Source organism: Monodon monoceros, unplaced genomic scaffold (assembly GCF_005190385.1).
Source record: "Monodon monoceros isolate NGI ecotype Baffin Bay Population unplaced genomic scaffold, NGI_Narwhal_1 Super_Scaffold_22, whole genome shotgun sequence".
NCBI lineage: Eukaryota > Metazoa > Chordata > Mammalia > Artiodactyla > Monodontidae > Monodon > Monodon monoceros.
The window spans coordinates 10,693,695-10,715,490 of record NW_021703779.1 but is presented as its reverse complement, the minus strand read 5'-3'; the positions used below and the strand labels follow the sequence as shown (position 1 = coordinate 10,715,490).

General features: G+C 35.1%; 1 protein-coding gene across 1 annotated transcript in view; it reads right to left on the bottom strand.

Annotated features, from left to right (window-relative positions):
• Positions 1-21,796, bottom strand: part of LOC114906433 (probable ubiquitin carboxyl-terminal hydrolase FAF-X) — a 140,464-nt gene that overhangs the window by 78,132 nt on the left and 40,536 nt on the right. The window contains exons 11-14 of the mRNA XM_029241229.1: positions 11,472-11,678; positions 8,568-8,704; positions 6,755-6,888; positions 1,063-1,150 (exon numbers count right to left, since the gene is read on the bottom strand). Of these exons, the coding sequence (XP_029097062.1) occupies positions 1,063-1,150; positions 6,755-6,888; positions 8,568-8,704; positions 11,472-11,678 (566 nt within the window). The remainder of the gene's footprint in view (positions 1-1,062; positions 1,151-6,754; positions 6,889-8,567; positions 8,705-11,471; positions 11,679-21,796) is intronic.

The window sequence follows — 21,796 nt, the reverse complement described above, 5'->3', positions numbered from 1 at the left end:
ACAAGATTTTATGAAAAACTGATAGCCTGGGCATTCTTTCCTAACATACTTATGATTTAAATATACTTTTCTGCTATGATATGCTAACTGAAATTCTAAGCAGCCTCATTATTTTAAGCTACATAGCCATATCCATACACATAAATAGACACGTCATTAAAAGCTAAACATTACAGGGCTTCCCTGGTGGCGCAGTAGTTAAAAATCCACCTGCCAATGAAGGGGACACGGGTCCGGGCCCTGGTCCAGGAAGAGCCCACATACCACGGAGCAACTAAGCACGTGCACCACAACTACTGATCCTGAGCTCTAGAGCCCATGAGCAACAACTACTGAAGCCTGCATGCCTAGAGCCTGTGCTCCACAACAAGAGAAGCCATCACAATGAGAAGCCTGCGCACCGCAATGAAGACTAGCCCCCACTTGCCAACTGGAGAAAGTCCGTGCACAGCAACCAAGACCCAACTCAGCCAAAAGTAAATAAATTTATATTAAAAAAAGTTAAACATTACTGAGCAAATTCAGTATTTAGTTTTGGCTTAAGAAATAGGCTATTTTTCCTTATCTCCATCTTAAGTAATGTTATATATAGGTTTAGTTTGCCTTTATCAGCCATTGTTAGAATAAATAAAGCACCTAAGCATACCAACCACCCTTTACTGCCGTGATAGCATTAATGTTCCTTACTGCCATGATATAGCATTAACGAAAATGTTCCCTGGCTGATGGTTTTTCTGTCCTATAGTTCAAAGTATGAAAATGTATGAAGAATAAACTTTAATTTCTAACAGAAATAAACATAAGCTCCACTCTGAAATTTAAAATGTATTTTCTTAAAAATCCAATAAAAGAATAAAGTTAAAGATTAGCCAATAATTAAAAGGCATTTAATAATGAACACATAGGAAATGTTACATTAACTTTTGGCAATGGTTCTTATGTGGGGAAACACTCAGTTACAGGTGAAATGGCTACCTAAAAAGGACTCAGCTATGAAGAATATTAACATTGTATTCCTTATGTGTGCCTTAAAGAGAACAGCACTAATTGTTTAAAACTAACCTAAGGAAATTAAGCCGTTCTTGAACTTCTTGAACATGACTATATCTACTCCCAAGCCTCACAGTTTGTGGGTCATAGTCTTCATGGTCTGCAAATTAACAAAAATATTGCATTATACACATGTATATCCACATCACTGTTGACTTTAACCAAAAGAAGTTAAGAATCCAGTAATCATTTATTATTAATAGGCAACATGTAATAGATATATTTAAATAATCTAATTTTCCCCACAAAAATAAACACTTGCTTTTTACACAGTCAAAAGGAAAATGTGATATGTGCTATAAAAAATAATTTTTCAGCACAGCCCTTCCATTTTTCATATATAATGAAAAATTCTGTGAGGAAAAAAATGACTTTATCCCCTTGACTTTTCCTTCTGTTATACTAACACCAGTTACTGTAGTATTTCAGCATACACAACATCATTAAGACAAAGTTACATATGTTATTGCATTTGATAAAGTTATCATACAATTTCCTTAATCATCAGACTATGAATGTCTGGGTTATTTTAAAAAAATATATAAAACAAATCTAGCCTCCCATATGACCATGAATACATATGTTGGTAAGTTGGCCTATACTGAGGTTGAAAATTCTTTTTTAAATATAAAACTAGTAAGTACTCTGGACTTCTGTTATCAACATCATATACTGGGTGAAAAATTCTCTCAGTGTTTGTCAATGAAAAAGTGAAGGAAAAATCTGCAAACACGTATTTTCCTAAAAATACCATTAATATTTTTTGTGTGTGTCTGAGATGCTTCCTTAAAAAAGGTATAACTCAAAAAAAAAAAAAAAAAAAAGTATAACTCAACTAAAACATGAGTTTTAGAAGTTTGTCTTAGGGGACTTCCCCAGTGGTCAAATGGTTAAGACTTCACCTTCCAATGCAGGGAATGAGGGTTTGATCCCTGGTAGGGGCGGTAAGATCCCACATACCTCACAGCCAAAAAAGCCAAAACATAAAACAGAAGCAATATTGTAACAAATTCAATAAAGACTTTTTAAATGGTCCACATCAAAAATCTTAAAAAAAAAAAAAAGCCTGTCTTAAAAAATTCTCATAAGGTTGTTTATCTCAGTATCAAGCAAAATAAAAATCACAAAAGAAGTAGGAGGACAGGATAAAGACCTCTGCCTGAAAATAACTAAATCTGTTTGGGTGGAACAGAAGACAGTGGAAATAAATGCTTCAGACAGAGCTGCCAACCACTCAGGAATCAAAGATATTTATTTCAAAAATCTGAAGTACTGGTATTTCTCAATTATGCATCTTTTGGAACTTGTATTATTGTCAGTACTGATGCCAAATAATTCTAACTGTATGAGCTCCTTTCGGAATTGGTAAAGGCAACCCAAGTCATCAAAATGGCAAGATTTTACATTTCAGAAAAACCTGAATTAGAAGTAAAATGTTGACTTGCTATAAAAGATGGAACATAAAGGATGTTAGAGATGTATCTGGGATTGGATTTGGGAAAGAAAGGCACATATTATCACTGCTTTACATTTCCAGATGCATGAGCATCTACTACCAGTTCTATAATCTTATTAAGTCCTTGTAAGTCATCAACTGCCCAAGCCTCAGGCCTCCAAAAGTGTGGAAATTTATTTTCTACTACATACACATTTTCTGGTATTTCAAGAGTGCTGATCTTGAAGTACCTGACTAAACTTTATGCCACTACTTTTGCTGCTTTTTATCCCTTAAAGACCTCTGTCTGAAAACGTGTGTGTGTGTGCTTACTTGGCAGGATTTGGGGGGGAGACACACACATGTGCACACACACAGGTAAAAGCATGGTACAACTTTATTTTTTCATATAATTTCAAGTGCAAAAATGATACAAGACTAGTCTTTACCCACACGTACCTATCGTTTATAATCTGTCCATTTGTTTTATCAGTATCTCTATTTATACACATTTGTATCATTGTGAACCATCTGAAGGTAAAGCTGGTCATTTTTACTCCCTAAAACTAGCCCTACTGACAAGGAAACAGCCATAGTACTTATATGATTTTAAGATTAATCCAAGACTAATTGAGCATATACTCAAATTTGAGCATATACTCAAATTTCATTAACTGTCTCAGGAACATCCTTTTTTGCTTCCCTTTTTCCCAATCCAGAATCAACTCTAGGCTCACATATTGCATGCAGTTGTTTTCTTAGAGTCTCCTTAGTTCTTCTTTGTGTATTTTTACCTTGACTATTTTAAAGCTATTTGTGTAATGCCATTCAATTTGCATTTGCTTCATGTTTCCTCTAGTTAGATTCAGGTTATGCATATTTGGCAAGAAATACCACAAAAGTAATGCTATATCTTTTCCCATATATCATTATCAGAAGCAAAGACATCAGTTTATCCCAATATTAATAATGTTAATTTAACTTAAATAGCTTACTTAAGGTGTTTCTACCAAATTTCTCCAACAGTTACTACTTTTCTCTTTGTAATTAAATATTTGTGGGAGAATACTTTGATACTATGTCACTGTTCTGGTCCTCATCAAACTTTCACTTACTAGTTTTATCATCCATTATTTTTTCCTACATCTATAGTTGACATCTGCCTCCATTTATATATTTTTAACACTGTGAACTCAAGGACTCATACACTGAAAAGGTTATCATTAATGGTATCATTATTTTAATGGCAAGTCAGAGCTTACTTCTTTTTGACATTGAGACATGATTCTCTAAAAACACCTTCTAGCATAATGATGTTCAAGTCTTATCCTGTACGTTCCTGTGGTAGCCTTAAAAAGTCATTTCCCCAAAGAACTATAAGCTTAGTAAAATGAGTAATATTAAAGATATTCTTTAAATTGCAAGATTCCACAAATATATTTAACAGTACTTCATGGCTAACAGGTATAAATGAGTAAGAATTACTACGTGAACAAAACATAGGATGTGCATTTTAACACACCACGGTTGTTAAATGACTCTTGTAAATACATCTTTTTTTGTTGCCAAGTGGTCCTGAAAATAACCAAGCATCATAATGAAAGCAAAGAGAATGGGAAGAGGTAATGCAAACTGGCAGTCCCTAAAAAAAACAGATTTAAATGAATTGCACTGTGTAAGTCCTAAAAACTTTGCTCAGAAATAGGAGAAAATGATACATAAAACTCATTAATTTCAAATCAACACAAAGGGTATCCTCTAATGAACTAAGCTGAAGTGTATTATATATTTTGTTGAGGAACATTAAAAAAAATCTTTAACTGTGATTCAGGAAGTACTAGTACATAACTTCAATAAAAAGTAGCTCATTTTTACCTTCCACATGTAAAAGTTATGAAGAATTTTAATGTAACTTTCTTTCTCAGATAACATGAAAGCAGAGGTGAAATCAGCTGCTCATGACACTACGAAAATAATTTTTCCAAAACCAAAGATGCCTAGTAGAAATGCAACATAGTTATGGCAAAAGCATAACATGGAAGAAATGAAACTAAGGAATATCAGTGAACTCCAAGAACGTCACAATGTATATCTTGTCACATGCTTGAATAGATCCATGCAATATGCTTCTTAGACAGAAGCAATCACCATAGTTTGTGTTATTAGTTCTACATCATAGAATTCAATGTAAGTTTTACTAGAAAAATTAAGCTTGTCCCTATATTTAAAGGTCAACTGCTAAAAAGCACTGGTCAGAAACGTAAAATAATATATTAAGGAGGAAAAGGTTAGAAGCAGATGATATGAAATGAATTAATTCAGAGGAACTCATTAATACAACAAAATTTCAAGTGCTTGCTATGCGTCAGGCAACATTCTAACAAGCATTAACACCATTCTAGCAAGTATTAACTCATGAAGTTATAACTATTATTATCCTCATTTTACAGACTTGGTAACTCTTCATTGAAGGCTTAAGTAACCTGCAAGTTATATAGCTATGAATGAGGCCAGGTTTTAAATCTAGGCAGTTGATAGAGCTTGCATTTGTTATCTCTAACTTTGCAAAGCAATATAAATATGATATGGAAGAATGCTGCCGTTCTTGAGATCATGAAAGTGAGATAAACCAAGAGCACAAGTATAATCTGACTAAATGAAACAGAGGATCCTAGTGATGCTGAAGTGCACATGTGCTCCACCTGACTGCACTGGCAATTCGGACTCAATTTATGGCAATGACATTAAGTTAACAGAGGAATTCACACAAAAGTGAATAAAAATTATTGAAATTAAATATGTAGCTGACTGTACTTTGGGAAAAGGTCTTAATTGGCATGTAGGAGGACTCTACCTCCAAGAAAGCCTGAGGTCATAAAACCTCAAGAGAACTATACACAAATCTCTCACTTATGTTGCTGATTTGGGCTGCTCTTGCAAGAGAAAATAAACTACAGTTTCATGCCTATAGTGACTTCCCTGTCCTACCATTCTGCTAAGAATAAACCTTGCTATACCTAGTAAGCAGGACTGAGTGGGACCAATTTAAGCACCTGGTTCTTTGACTGCTTTTCTAGTACTACGACTAGAATGGACAGAATGGGTAAAATATGAGATGAACAGGAGGTCAGTACAATCATTTGGGTTATCTGAAGAGTTGATTAATTCTTGCAACACATTTATGTAACTTATATGGGTATGTATCAGCAAAAACTAAGCTACCTCTACAAATACCTTATTACTCAACCAAACTACAACATAGCCATTAAAGGTAAAATGACATGAACAGAGTCCACTGTTCTGGTCAAATAATGAATTATTACAAACACCCACATTATAAATGTATGTATATGATTGAATTCTACACATCCTCATATATCACGTCAACTGGGCAATACTTTCAGTTCATCACTAAGCTTAATCGTATCTTCAATAATGGACAACAGAAACTTTTCTTTTTCATACTCAAATATAAAAAATTGGGCCTACAAGGTAGCTGGTGTTTTGTCTGTCCTATGAATTTGGTATAATATAGAGGTACAGATGTACAAGGAATATTTTGTGCTCCAGCACAGACATTCAGATTAAACTGTTAAAGAACAATTAACACTGGAATTGGTCTTTAAAGCACCAAGAAGGCTGCCTCACATATAGCAATTACTAAAAAAAGTTTTCTGTTGAACCACAGGAAACTTCATCCCAATAAGTTTAAAGAGTTTCATATACTGAGAACCAATGGTACATATGGTGATCTAGTAACATTTTAACCAAGTTCTCTGAAGAACTGAAAACATCAATGTAAGGTTATTAAAAACAACTGTAATATATACAAACAACAGACGTGGAGAAAACTGACAAGAGATTAATTAAGTTTTCTTGAAAAGCAGTTAAAAGTACTGTCAGTAAGAAAGGAAAGGTTTAAAAGGAATACATACCCAAGAGGGTAACAACCAACTGTAGGTACAAGATAAAGTTCCCAAATACAGAAGGAAAGAAATCAGTTTAACAAAGATGAGCAGGGAGAGAAACAAGCACTTAGTAAACAGTCTTGAAAAGTTGGCCTAGAGTTTTGGTCATTTAAGATTTGAGAGGTCAAGTGGACCCGTAACTGAATATACCTTATAAAAACCAATTCACTTCCATTTTTTGGTCCTTTAAAAAATAAATATATTTTCATTTCTACAGTAATTAACATGAGGACAAAACAAAATACAGGGAAGACAAGGCCAGGTTGATTCCCAATAGTTAATTTTAGCTTTTAATACATACCTCTAGTGTAAAGTCGCATGCTATTCATATAAGTTGCAAGGTTTTCTGCTACCAAAGTAACTAAGGCATGACTGTGCTGAAGTTGATTGATTAAATCATGACGATAAAATACATGGGGACTTCGCTGAGTTTGACTAAAACGAGAAGAACTTAACAGTATAATTAGGCAAATGAACACTGCTGTAACTAAGTTTACAGAGACTAAATTCTAGCTACTACTTTTAAAAGGTTAAAATACTTGACATTTGTAATAAAATTGGTCAACATTCTCCTTTTTTAGTAACAAAATATCAAGAAATCTGAGATTAACTGATGCCTCACAACATATTTATTCCAGTACTCTTACTTTACTTGAAAACTGTCTATCAGTATCCTCCAATTTCACCCATACTAATCTTACACGATACTAATATCAAAGCACAGCTATTGTGCAGTTATATACTAATCTACATTATCAAGGATATTAGCCGTTAAAGGTTCATTCTAGAACACTGAATCTGTAGCCAGTTTTGCCCATGGATACCACCAGAAAGACACCTAGTTCCCATACTGTTTTGTCCTTTTCAGTGAAATCAATCATAGTCACATCATTATTAATCTACTGGTGATCAAATCACCAGCCAACAGAGTAATACAGTATTTCATGTATAAGCAACCAGAAAAAGGGTATGTTTGATAAAAGGCAAAAGGCATGTATCATAGATCAGACAATAAAAATATGTCCTTCACAAACAAATATTATTATTAGACTATTTCAACATTTCCTGCAGTATTTATCGCCATAGAATTTCCAAATTTCATATAATTTTTCTAGCACTAGGGGGAAAAAATAAAAATCTAACTTGAGAAAAACATTAAAAGTAGCATTATAGAATTCTTTTAAAACAGTAATTCTATTTATATGCATAATCTTATCAGTTTAGTGCTATAAAGGATTTTGGCAATCATAATTGTCTTACATACAAGAAAAATATTTCTTAAAGGTTAGAGAAGCATTTTAAGATTACAGCTAGTCAGACAAAACTGGGGGTCACTACCAGGAATCCTAATTGCATTGTGAATATTCTTGCACTACATTTAGCTTTCTACATGTTATTACTTCTCTTCTGTCATTAATTCAAAATATACTGCAAGAATATAAAGGGATAAGTTATTCTAATAACCACTAATAGTTTAGCATCAAGTACAAACATGAAATTAACTATTTAAGAAAAATATAGCTAAAATAAAGAGTAAAAAAGTATCTTTAAACAAAGACTTGTCATCTTCCACAATTTAAATCACATTTAGTCTTACCTTTGAAAATTAACTTTTAAATTCAAGAAAAGGTAAAAAACACCCTTTGAAAATTACTGTTCCCTAGTATGAAATTTAAAATTAAAAAAAAAAAAATTGTTGAGAAATGTGTCAGAGTAGACCAGTTAAGAATATATTTAAGGACTGTAAGAAATACTATCATGTGGAACTTAGAATGAATATCAAGCCAACAAAGAGGGAACTGGTAGAAAAGGAAAGATGAAATAAGGAGTGAAATAAACACAACCCACACGATACTGTCTGGCAGATCTGCTGGAATTGAGACAATTCTGAACTAAGTGTGGAAGGCAGTAACTTGACTCATACTTATCTGCTATATAAAACTGGGTATGTTAAACTGTGTCATTAAATATAAAGAAGAATAAAGAGTTCTTATTTCATTAAGCTTCCTGTTTTCCCCCTCTACTTTCTCTCTTTAAAATTTGCTGTTACTGATATTCTGTTTTCAACATAATATAAATAAAAATCAGAAAATTTTCTGAATTAAGAGCCTTACCTCAAATTTTGAGGTGCTTCACCAAACAAACTACAAATTTCTCTTATTTGTTTCAGTGCAGGAATTACCCACTTGTCATTTGTGCGAAGTTCTTCAATAAAGCGATCTATCCACTGGATCTTTTGTGTGTCTCGATCCTTACACATACACACACACAAAATTATGGTTATAAGGACAGGTGTTCAGTATCATTCTACCTTCAAATTACTTTGAGAATACAAAGTAGAAAAGCTTTTAAGCTAAGCCTCATAAAAATTACGATGCAGTTATAATAGTTTAATGAAATAAAATGCTTTAAGTATGTTCTTCACTTGATGTTATCACCTAAATTCCAAAATGTAAAGTACTACTATGAAGTCAGTGTTCCATGGATTCAGATATATCTGCAACATGGTATAAATTCCATGTTCAGGAACATTCACAGGAAATCTGACTTTTAAAAAACACACTTAAATGTGGGTATTACTTTTAACTGTTTTATAACATTCTTGATATTATAAAAGTTAGGAAAAATGTACAATCCCAAGTATTACTATACGTGGGTGTGATATTAGCATATTTTTATAAAAAGATCAAGGAACATCACTCCATCAAAAAATAACAGTATAATTATTTTTAATTTTAAAAAATTAAAAGAAGAATAAAAACAAATCAACACGCAAACAGAATGTTAGAGAAAACAGGCACATGTTTTCACCTAAAGGAAAATTTAAAATGTTGTAAGAATAAGTTTATTTCTAAAAATCTACCATAATTTACTTGATTTAGTCTTTTTTATCTAAGATCACTAATAATCATAAGTTTGAATACCTAACTAATTTTTAATTGAAATGATTCTATCTATAGGCATATTTAGGGAAGAAAAGGAATGTTGTTTAACAGCTCACATGGAGATACTTTTTGCAAGCACATGCGTATCTCTTTTTAGAAATGAAAAGAGGCTCTATACTCCAAGTGTTTTTATTGAATACTATGAACTATATACACCAATAGCCATTTTAAATAGCTGTACAATATGCTATGGATTGTATTCTCAATTTAAATGGTTTCTATTGTTTACTGTATAAATAATGAATGTCTTGGGCTTCCCTGGTGGCACAGTGGTTGAGAATCTGCCTGCCAATGCAGGGGACACGGGTTCGAGCCCTGGTCTGGGAGGATCCCATGTGCCGTGGAGCAACTGGGCCTGTGAGCCACAACTACTGAGCCTGTGCTCCACAACAAGAGAGGCCGCGACAGCAAGAGGCCCGCGCACCGCAATGAAGAATGACCCCCGCTCACCGCAACTAGAGAAAAGCCCACATGCAGAAACGAAGATACAACATAGCCATAAATAAATAAATAAATAAAAATTTTAAAAAGTCTTAAATCTAAATATCACAGTTTTCATGTATTTCCTAAGAAAAAATTTCTAGTGAAATTACTGAACTGAATTCTGTGTGCATATTTAAGGATTTAAAATTTTTTACATGTGAATATTAATTATGTCATGACTCCAAAAGCACTTTAGGTTGGAGGGCAAAAAGTGCAACATTTATTATAGTTTTCCTTAATACAATAAATGAAGGCTGAAGTTGAAAAAGGCAAAATGCTTTTACAGAATTCCATGAAATCCAATACCTATTAACATAGCAATATTTAAAACCCTATGGCAGGCAATTTCTAAATAACACATTAAAGGAAGATGCAATACTTTAGTGCTAAGGAAATATTTCATCAAAACAAGATGCGCTTGGGACTTCCCTGGTGGCACAGTGGTTAAGAATCCGTCTGCCCATGTAGGGACAAGGGTTTGACCCCTGGTCCAGGAAGATCCCACATGCCATGGAGTAACTAAGCCTGTGTTCCACAACTACTGAGCCTGCACTCTATAGCCCGTGAGCCACAACTACTGAGCTCGAGTGCCACAAATACTGAATCCCTCGTACCCTAGAGCCTGCGGGCTGCAACTACTGAAGCCTGCATGCCTAGAGCCCGTGGTCAGCAACGAGAGGCCACTGCAATGAAAAGCCTGCACACCGCAACAAAGAGTATTTCTTGCTCGCTACAACTAGAGAAAGTCTGAGCATAGCAATGAAGACCCAATGCAGCCAAAAAAAAAAAAAACAGAACAAAACAGAAAGTAACCCAGGTAAAGAATGTTCTCTCAATATATTCACTTAGCTATACAAAAGAAAGCACTTAAAAAAAAAAAGACAACACTTTTAAAATCTATCAGGTCAGAAAATACTTCTAAACCTTCACAATTATATGATTTTCACAACCTGGCAGCATCACCTTTGCTCAACTTGATTAAATTCAAATCCAGCTGACAGCAGAACACCTGCCCTGAGGTAGCTAAAAATACCCTGCTCAGTTTTTTTTTAAGGGAATATAACACCTTTATATAGCCAACCTATCAAAAGGATAGCAAATCACTGCTGATAAAAATCCAGAAACAGGTCCAAAAACCTAAGTAAAATTAGTATAAAAATGCATACTTAAAATCAGTAAACATAAATGACACAAGTTAAACACAGAGAAGATGTTGTGAATTGCTAAACCTCTATTTAGAAAATTCTGTTAATTATGTTTTGAGCAAAAATACTTAATCACCCTTACCTCCAAAGTAATAATTGGTTTTAATGAATGACGATTCCATTTTACCATCATATATTTAACTACAGTATTATTGTTATGAGTTGTTTTATCTGTACAAACCCTCTCACAGGGTGGTAAAGATGCTTAGTGTATGACACAAAAACTTGCTGAAAAACGTAAAAGGAGGAAGCCAGGCTTATATGACAAAAGTAAGACGATCCCTCAAAAATTACCTGGAATGATTAAATAATGGAATTATCCTCTAACAAAGTCATCCTAATAGTGGGGAAAAAAAAGAAAATGAGCAAAGCAGCACTCCCATACCTGGGAACAACTATAATCTAGTATTTTTATGTGGGCACTGAGAGCTAGGTCCATGATGTCTACAGGCACATCATCACTATGAGCCAGATTCCAAAGAAGGTTCAATACTTTGTGTGCCATCACACCGTCTTTATCATCTTCTGCAAGACGTCGTATCAGCTCAAGTAGCTTTTCACGTTGCTTTTTACTTGCATTTGTCCAATTTGCCTAGGAAAAAATTTTAAATTACATAAATATCACAATTTATACATGTATTAGGTCATCACTACTTTAATTACAGGGCTTTGGATAAACTAACTCTATTCATCACACCCACACATGCATACCAACAGCGTAATTCATTTCTCATTTGAGGAAACTAATAGTATTCAAAAGGAAGATTAATCTAAAGACCAGGAGAAGAAAACCTCTATTTACAACTTTAACTCCATCACTGCTGACTTTAATATTACATAATAAAAAGATGGAGAAAATACCCAATACAAAATATATTAAGAAGTTCTAAAACTCAACAACAAACACCCTGATTCAAAAATGGGCAAAGGACTTGAACAGATATTTCTCCAAAGAAGACTCAAATGGCCCATAAGCATATGAAAAGATGCTCAACATCACTGATTAGGGAAATGCATACCAAAATTACAATGAGAAAACACCTCACACCCATCAGCCTGGTTACTACAAAAATAGCAAGTATCCATAAGAATGCAGAGAACAGGGCTTCCACAGTGGCACAGTGGTTAAGAATCCCCCTGCCAGTGCAGGGGACACAGGTTCAAGCCCTGGCCTGGGAAGATCCCACATGCTGCAGAGCAAACAAGCCTGCACACCACAACTAACGAAGCCCACGGCCTAGGGTCTGTGCTCCACAACAAGAGAAGCCACTGCAATGAGAAGCCAGCGCACCGCAATGAAGAGTAGCCCCCACTCATCGCAACTAGAGAAAGTGTGCGAGCAGCAATGAAGACCCAATGCAGCCAAAAATAAAATAAATTTATTTTTTAAAAAAAAAAAGAATGCACAGAACACAGGTCAGGATGGCCGAGCAGTGTTAAGGCACTACGTTCAAGTTGCAGTCTCCCCTGGAAGCATGGGTTCGAATCCCACTTCTGACAAAACATGTCTTCTGGACTTCCCTGGTGGTACCAGTGGTTAAGAATCTGCCTGCCAATGCAGAAGACATGGGTTTGAGCCCTGGTCCAGGAAGATCCCACATGCCACAAAGCAACTAAGCCCGTGTGCTACAACTACTGAGCCTGCGCTCTAGAGCCCGTGAGCCACAACTACTGAAGCCCGCGCGCCTTGAGCCCGTGCTCCACAACAAGAGAAGCCATGGCAATGAGAAGCCTGCACACCGCAATGAAGAGTAGTCCCAGCTCACCACAACTAGAGACAGACTGCATACAGTGACGAAGACCCAATGCAGCCAAAACTAAATAAAATAAAATAAACAGAAATAGTTCCTGCGTTTGAGAAGACAGAATAGATTTACTACTACTATTTATTCCACTAAGTACCACTAAAAACATTATACATGAAACAAACTCTGAAAACTGAAGAGAAGAAAGCAGAACTGCTAAGAATGTCAAAACCTGAGGAACAACAAGGCAGCTGACTTCCCCAGATTTTTTCTTCATATATCCCAGACTAGAAGCTAAGAAGCCAGCAATTTGGAAATCAGTGCAGACAAGGAAGTCATTCCCCAAAGCCACCTCTATAGTCAAAGGGTCAAAAAAGGGGCAACATAGCATGACAGAAAACATTCAGAAAATAACTGCCTTATTCTAAATAAACAACATAGAAAAAATTATGGCCAATGCACATACATATCACATAAGGCTGTTTAGCAAAGCATCTCAACACCTGGTTGGGTGAAATAACAGAAGACCAAGTAGGGAGCTAGGATTTCTACCATCCAACAGTAACAAAGAGTGCCTGCTCGTATGGTGCCAGAGAAGGCCTAGTAGAGTCAGGACTTTTACTACTGCCCAGCAGTTAATAAGGTCACCCCCAACCATGGTGTCAGAATGGAACACACAGTTTGTCAGAATTTCCTTTACACCTACCAGTGGAAAGGAATGTCCCACCCTGGGAGATAAGGAACGCCAAGAGGGGAACCTGGAGTTAAATCTCTGTCTGGTTATAAAAATAAAGGGGCATTCCTCCCCTCCCTTGCCTGACGGGCACCAGACAAAATCACCTTTAAAAAAGGGTTAAATAGGGCTTCCCTGGTGGTGCAGTGGTTGAGAGTCCACCTGCCGATGCAGGGGACACGGGTTCGTGCCATGGTCTGGGAAGATCCCACATGCCGCGGAGTGGCTAGGCCGTGAGCCACGGCCGCTGAGCCTGTGCTCCGCAGTGGGAGAGGCCACAACAGTGAGAGGCCCACGTACCGTAAAAAAAAAAAAAAAAAAAAAAAAAAAAAGGGTTACATAGGACTTCCCTGTTGGCACAGTGGTTAAGAATCTGCCTGCCAGTGCAAGGGGCATGGGTTTGAGCCCTGGTCTGGGAAGATCCCACATGCCAAGGAGTAGCTAAGGCCACGTGCTGCAACTACTGAGCCCGCAGGCCACAACTGCAGCCTGCGCACCTACAGCCTGTGCTCAACAAGAGAAGCCACCACAATGAGAAGCCCGTGCACCACAACAAAGAGTAGCCCCCACCTGCCTCAACTAGAGAAAGCCTGTGTGTAGCTATGAAGACTCAATGCAGCCAAAAATAATAATAAAGATCTTGATTAAAAAACAGGTTAGTCGCATGGTCTTATAATATAAAAACTCCTAGGTTTCAGCTGAAAGTTACTCAAACATAGCAAGAATCAGGAAGCTATTAAATTGGAAGAAAAAAAAAATAAGACATCAACACTGAGATGACAAATTTTAGAACAGATGTTAAAGCAGCCATACAGAGACACTGTAATACACAAGAAAAAAGAAGAAGAGAAAAAAAAAAAGAAACCTAAAAAGTGTACAAATAACTCCCAGGACAGCTGGAAAATAAAGAGAAAAAAAGAAAAGAGAAAGAAAAACAGGAGAGAACAAACAGAACCCAAAAATAAAATAGCAAGCTTATACTCTAATATATCAATAATCACATTAAATATAAAAGGTCTAAATATACCAGATACAAAGCAAAGATTAACAGAGATTCTTTATACTGTAAGTATAAAGATGAAAGCAGGTTGAAAGTAAACGGATGTAGAAATACACAAGCATTTAAGGAAGGCAGGAGTGGCCGAATTAAATAAAATAGATTTCAAAGTACAATATATTATGAGAGAGAGAATGGGACATTATATATTGAAAAAGAGTAAGCCCATCAACAAGACATAGCAATACTAAATTTGCATGCAACAAAAATACATATATTACAAAGGAGAACTCCACAAAGAAATAGGCAAGTCCATAATAGAGACATCAACAACCCTCTCTAAACGACTGACAGAACTAAACAGAATATAAGCAAAATACAGAACTCAACAGGAACGTCAGCCACCAGGACTTAACTGACATTTACAGATAACACTTCCCCCATATGCAGCAGAACAGGCCTTCTTTTCAAAGTACCCACAGAAAATATACCGAGACAAACCATTTCCTGTATATGAAAAAAAAAATCAACAAATTTAATAGAATGGAAATCAGACTGACTGTTTCCTATCACAGTGGAATAAAACCATAAGTCAGTAACAGCAAGAAGACAGAAAAATCTAGTTCTTGGAAACAAAACATGTTTTTATGTTGTTGAAGAGACACCTTAATAGAGATAAAAAACATAATCAACTGAATGTAAATGAAAATCCAATACACAAAATTTACCTAATATATGCAGTTATGAAAGCAATAGTAGGAGGAAAATAAGTAGCACTAAAGCATAGATTAGAAAGGAGAAAATGCTTAAATAAATAATCTAAACTATTTTAAAAAGCTGGAAAAAGCAAGAGAAAGCCTGAAGCAAAAGCAGTAGGAATGAAATACCAAAGAACAGAACAAAAACCAACAAAGAGTAAACAGAAAAACAACAGAGAAAGGCAATGAAATAAAGATTTCAATGTTTGAAAGAATCAGTAATCTAACAAACTTCTAGTATTGTGAAAAAGGGAAAAAGTTGAGCATACACAAATTACCAACATCAAGAATAAACAAAGATATCACTACAGACATTGCAGACATCAAAGGATAGTAGGGAATAACAGAAACAATTCAACAAATAAATCTTACAATTTATATGAAATGAACTACACCACTGAAAAAACACATTACTACAACTCATAAAACATAAAATAGATAATTTGAATAGAACTATTAAGAAAATTAAATTCATAATTTACAAACTTCCAGAAACAAAATCACCAAACCAAGATGGTTTTATTGAAAAATTCTACCTAACACTTAAGGTACCACCAACTGTTCATAATTTCTTCCAGAAAATAGGAGAAAACACTTTCCAATTTACACTATGAAAGAATTAATACCTTGATATACACAGACACAAACAGTCCCTCATGAATATAGATTTTAAATTCCTCAACAAATATTAGAAACTGAAATTCAGCAACATACGAAGAGTAATAGGACATGACCATCTGTGGTTTACTGCAGGGATGGATGGCTGATTCAATAAGTGAAAAACAATTATTGTAATCTACTACATTAACAGTAAAAAAGAAAAATGATACAATCACATCAATCAATGTAGGAAAAAATCTGACAAAACTCAACATCTATTTATGACAAAAATTCTCAGAAAATAGAAATGGAGTAGACAATTCTCAACTCTAAGGAAGGTCATCTGTGAATAACATACTTAACATTACTCTTAATAGTGAAACATGAATGTTTTTGTCTCCCTAATATCTTAATAAAACAACGTTGTATAAGAAATTCTAGCTAATGTAGGGGAAGAAAAAGAAAAGACATCTAGATTGGGTTTGGATGGGAAGATTGGGAAGAAAGAAGAAAAACTCTTCCTATTTGAAAATGATATGATTTTGTATGTAAAAAAATCTCAAGGAACTCGGGGGGGGGGAATTTAAAGATGCCTATATTTAAGATCACAGGTTATCAATACACATAACAAAATTCAATAGTTTCTACACAGTAGTGATAAACTTACAGATATCAGCCCTGAAAATACAGTAACATTTACAGTCACTTCAGAAAATATATTTAAATACCTAAGTGTAAAATAAACTGTTATAGGGTTTATAAGCTAAAAACTACACAACGCATAAGAACTCAAAGATCTAGATCAACAAAGAGGTATATGATGTTCATGGAATGGGAGATTCAAGACAGCAAAAATGTTAATTATCCCCAAATTGATGTAAAGGTTTAATGCATTTCTGTCAAAATCCCAAGATTTTTCACTGTATTAGACCAGATTATGCTAAAAATTACATGCAAAGGAATTAGAATAAACAATTTTGAAAAAAAGACAAATACAGTGAGAGGAATCTATGTGCCTGACCTCAAAACATATATGCAAACAGTAATCAAAACCGTAGTACTGAAAAGGGATAGACGAATGCAACAGAACAGAGAACCTAGAAATAGATCGATACAACTATACCTGACTGACACTTGACAAAGGTGCAAAACCTTATGTAGGTTTAACCTAATGTAGGCAAGAAGATGGCTTTTCACCAAATGGTACTTGAACAATTGAAAATACACAGGAGACCAAAACCAAAACAAACACACACACACAAAAACACAACCACCAAAATCCCCACTATCTAAGTCTCATATCTAAATGAAACTTAGATTAAAATGAATCAGACTTTACTGTAAAATTATAAAAATTTCAGAAAACACAATGCAGTAAAAATTCTCTGGGATTTTTTTCCCAAAAAATTCTTGGGACCAAGGCAACAAGTCCTTGGTCTCGACACCATAAGCATGACCCATTAAGATAGGACCTCGTCAAAACAAATAACTTTGCTAGCAAAATAGCCTACTAAGAGGATGAAAACACAACTTAAGACTGGGAGAAAATACTTGCACATATCTAAAAATTAACTAGAATGCTGAATACATAAAGAACTCTGTAAACTAAAGAAAACAAACAACCCAAATATAAAATAGGCAAAAGGTATGAACAAATACTTCAACAAAGATACATATGGCAGTGTATCAAAGATGCAACGTATTTGCCATTAAGGAAATATAAATTAAAACCATAAGATTTTGCTGCACACCTATCAGAAAAAAATAAAATAAAATAGTGAATATATCCAAATCTGGCAATGAGATAGAGAAAATGGATTACTCCTAATTGTGGGTGACAATGTAAATCACAGCTAACTTAAAAAAAGTTCAGCAGTAAGAAGTGTAAAAATATCCTCAATAGAATACTCACAAATTAAATCTAGCAACATAGGTAAGCATTACACATCATGGCAAGTGGAATTTATTCCAGAGGTGCAAGATTATTTGGACATACAAATACCAATCAGTGTTAATACAGGACAAAAAAATGACAAAAAGTCAACAACTCACTTTACACAGAAAAGGCAACTGACAAAATCCAAAACCCTTTCATGATTAAAATACTCAATAAACTAGAAATAGGACAGAAATTTCTCATTCTGACAAACTGCATCTACAAAAACCCCATAGCTAACAACATCTTTAATGGTGAAAGACTAAAAGCTTTCTACCTAAGATCAGGAACGCCTACTTTCACCAACTGTTTAAACACCCTGCTTTACCTTGAGTAGGACAATTATGGAAGAGGGGAGGGAAAAGGTATTCAGATTGGAAAGGAAGAAGTAAAACTATCCTTTTTGGGAAATGATATGGAATTCATTAAAAACATTCAAGTAATAAATTTAACAGGGTCACAGCATGCAAAATAAAAATTTAAAATATCAATTGTTGGGGCTTCCCTGGTGGTGCAGTGGTTAAGAATCTGCCCGACAATGCAGGGACACGGGTTCGAACCCTGGTCCGGGAAGATCCACATGCGGGGAGCAATTAAGTCCGTGTGCCACAACTACTGAAGCCCGCATGTCACAACTACTGAAGCCCGTGCACCTAGAGCCCATGCTCCGCAACAAGAGAAGCCACCACAATGAGAAGTCCACGTACCGCAACGAAGAGCAGCCCCGGTTCGCTGTAACTAGAGAAAGCCAACGCTCAGCAACGAAGACCCAACGCAGCCATAAATAAATAGATAAATAAATTTATAAAAACGAAACCAAAAAACCCAAAATATCAATTATTTTTCTATACAGTAGGTATGTTTTTAGGTAGGAACAATCCCAAAATAAAGAAAAACTCTCATTTACAGTAACATCAAAAATTAAATCACATTCTAGTTAAAAAATTCAATAGACACTTTTAATAAACTGCTGAAAGAAACTAAAGAAGACTTAAATAACTGAAAAACCACCTTTAAATAAATGGAAACATATTTCATATTCATGCACTGGAAGGCTAATATTGTTACGATGGCAATATAATGCAAACTAAGCTACAGCTACCCAACAACCTCCTTCTTTGCGGACATTGACAAGCTAATTCTAAATTCATTCAGCATTTCAAAAGACCTAGAATAGCCAAAACAACCTTAAAATTTTTTCTACAAAGCTACAGCAATCACAGCAATGCAGTACGGGAATAAAAAACAAAATACGCTTTAAAGGAAGAGAACACAAAGCCAAGAAATAAACCCTTTCACCTATGATCAACTGATTTTAAACAAAAACGCCAGGACATTTCCATTAAAAAAAATTTTTTTAAACAAACATTGATGTAACAACTGAATATTCACATGCAAAAAAATGAACTAGGAACTCTACCTCACACCATATACAAAAAAATTATTCAAAACTGATTATAGGCCTAAATATAAAAGCTAAAAATATTTTTTAAAAAATCCTTGAGACCACAGATTAGGAAATAATTTCTTAAATATGAAACCAAAAGTACAAGAACCCCCCAATTTTGTCCCCCTCCCGCCCCAAAAGGAGATAAACTGGACCTCATCAAAATTTAAAACTTTTATCCAGAATAGGTAAATCTGTAGAGAAGGAAAGCAGATTGCTGGTTTTCAGGGTCAGGGAGGAAGGGTGGAAAGAGAAATAAGGGGAGTGGGGAAAATGTTTTGGATTCTTGCAAAGGCAGTGGTTGCACAACCCTATGAATGTACTACGATTTCACTGAATCATACACTTTGAAATAGTTATTTAAAACATTTAATTCTAGGTAATATGAAATTCACCTGAATTTTTTTAAAGAATTAACTTTTGTGTTACAAAAAGGACACCAAGAGAGTGACAAACCATCAGAGAGGAGAAAATATTTGCAAATAATACTAACAGACTTGTGTACACATTGTATAGGGAATTCTTATAAATCAAAAATAGAGGCAAATGAGTACATATCAGTAGGAATTTCTTCAAAGATGATACACAAAACACAAATGGCCAATAAACACGTAAGAAGATACTTAACATCATTAGCCATTAAGCAAATGCAAAATCAAAACCACAAAGAGATACTACTTCAACTCCACTAGGATGGCTAAAATAAGAAAAACAGACATACGAGCCAATCGTACAGTTCATAATATGTTTGGATACTGATTCAGAAAAATGCTAATAAAACTACGAGAAATACTTTAAAAACATGGACAAGGAGTGAGCAACGGAGATACAAAAAAACCTTAGGAATCAATGAAATAAGGAAACAAACAGGAAAAGTAAACAGGAGAAATATGAGTATACAATTCACCAAAAAGGAGATAAAATCCGGTAAAAAAAATGTAAAAACATTTTCAATCTCATTAATGACTAAGAACATGAAGACTACCACAATGAGAAAAAATTTCAAACTCATGAGACTGTGAAAAAAGTGACAACTCCATTGGCAAAGGACTAAATTAGTACAAACACTGGAAGACAAAGACTACTAAGAACTCAAATAAGTAGAGACTAGTGTTTGAGCAATAACATAACCAAAGGTAACTGAGGATAAGTCAGGATCATTTAGTTACAAACTATAAAGAACTGTTAGCCGACCTATACTCCATTCTTCCTTTAAGGTACCTTTAGTAAGATCTTTCAAGACACAACGAAATACACTATACAAAACATCACTTTACCAGGCCCTCACAAAATAGTGCTTCTTATTGAATAACAGACATCTGATGAGCCAAAGGGGCAATGCACAGATAATGGAATTTTTATTACAATTATAGTTAGACCATTTGAGAATCTTTGAATTAAAAAGAGAAACTGACACCATTCCATTCTTCTGCCATTATGGCTAGTATTGTTGATATATCACCATTTCAGAAGTTTTCTCTTAAGTTTTAGAGTATCCACAACTTCTCAATATTGATTTTCTTGTCCAATTGTGATATACTTTAATGGATTTAAAATAATATGTACAAAAGAATTCATCATGGACTTCCCTGGTGGCGCAGTGGTTAAGAATCCGCCTGCCAATGCATGGGACATGGGTTTGAGCCCTGGTCCAGGAAGATCTCAAATGCCGCAGAGGAACTAGCCCGTGCACCACAACTACTGAGCCTGCGCTCTAGAGCCCGTGTGCCACAACTACTGAAGCCCAGGCGCCTAAAGCCCGTGCTCCGCAACAAGAGAAGCCACTGCAATGAGAAGCCTGTGTATCACAACAAAGAGTAGCCCTTGCTCACCGCAACTAGAGAAAGCCCACACTGCAGCAACGAAGACCCAACACAGCCATAAATTAATTAAAATTTTAAAAAAAGTTTAAGTAAATTTTAAAAATTCACCATATTAGCAGATTCACCCATTTGATCAGTTATTCTAATGCATTAATTTCACTGTCATGTAGCATTCCACTATTAGATTAGACCAGGGGTCCCGAGCCAGGCTGCACAACAGGAGGTGAGCGACAGGCAAGTGATTGAAGCTTCATCTACTGCTCCCCATAGCTCACATTACCAACTGAACCATTCCCCCTCCCCCGTGGAAAAACTGTCTTCCACAAAACCAGTCCCTGGTGCCAAAATGGAGACTGCTGGATTAGATCACACTTTACTTATCCTTTTACTATTCATAGACATTTGAGTTCTTTCCAGTTGGGGCTAATACAAATAATTCTGCTAAGGACACTGCTGAACATGTATCCTGTCACACACATGATGAGTTTCTCAAAGTATTCTTTCAGAAATACAATAGTTGTGTCATAGGACACAAAAACCTTCACTTTTTTTTTAACATCTTTACTGGACTATAATTGCTTTACAATGGTGTGTTAGTTTACGCTTTATAACAAAGTGCATCAGCTATACATATACATATATCCCCATATCCCCTCCCTCTTGCGTCTCCC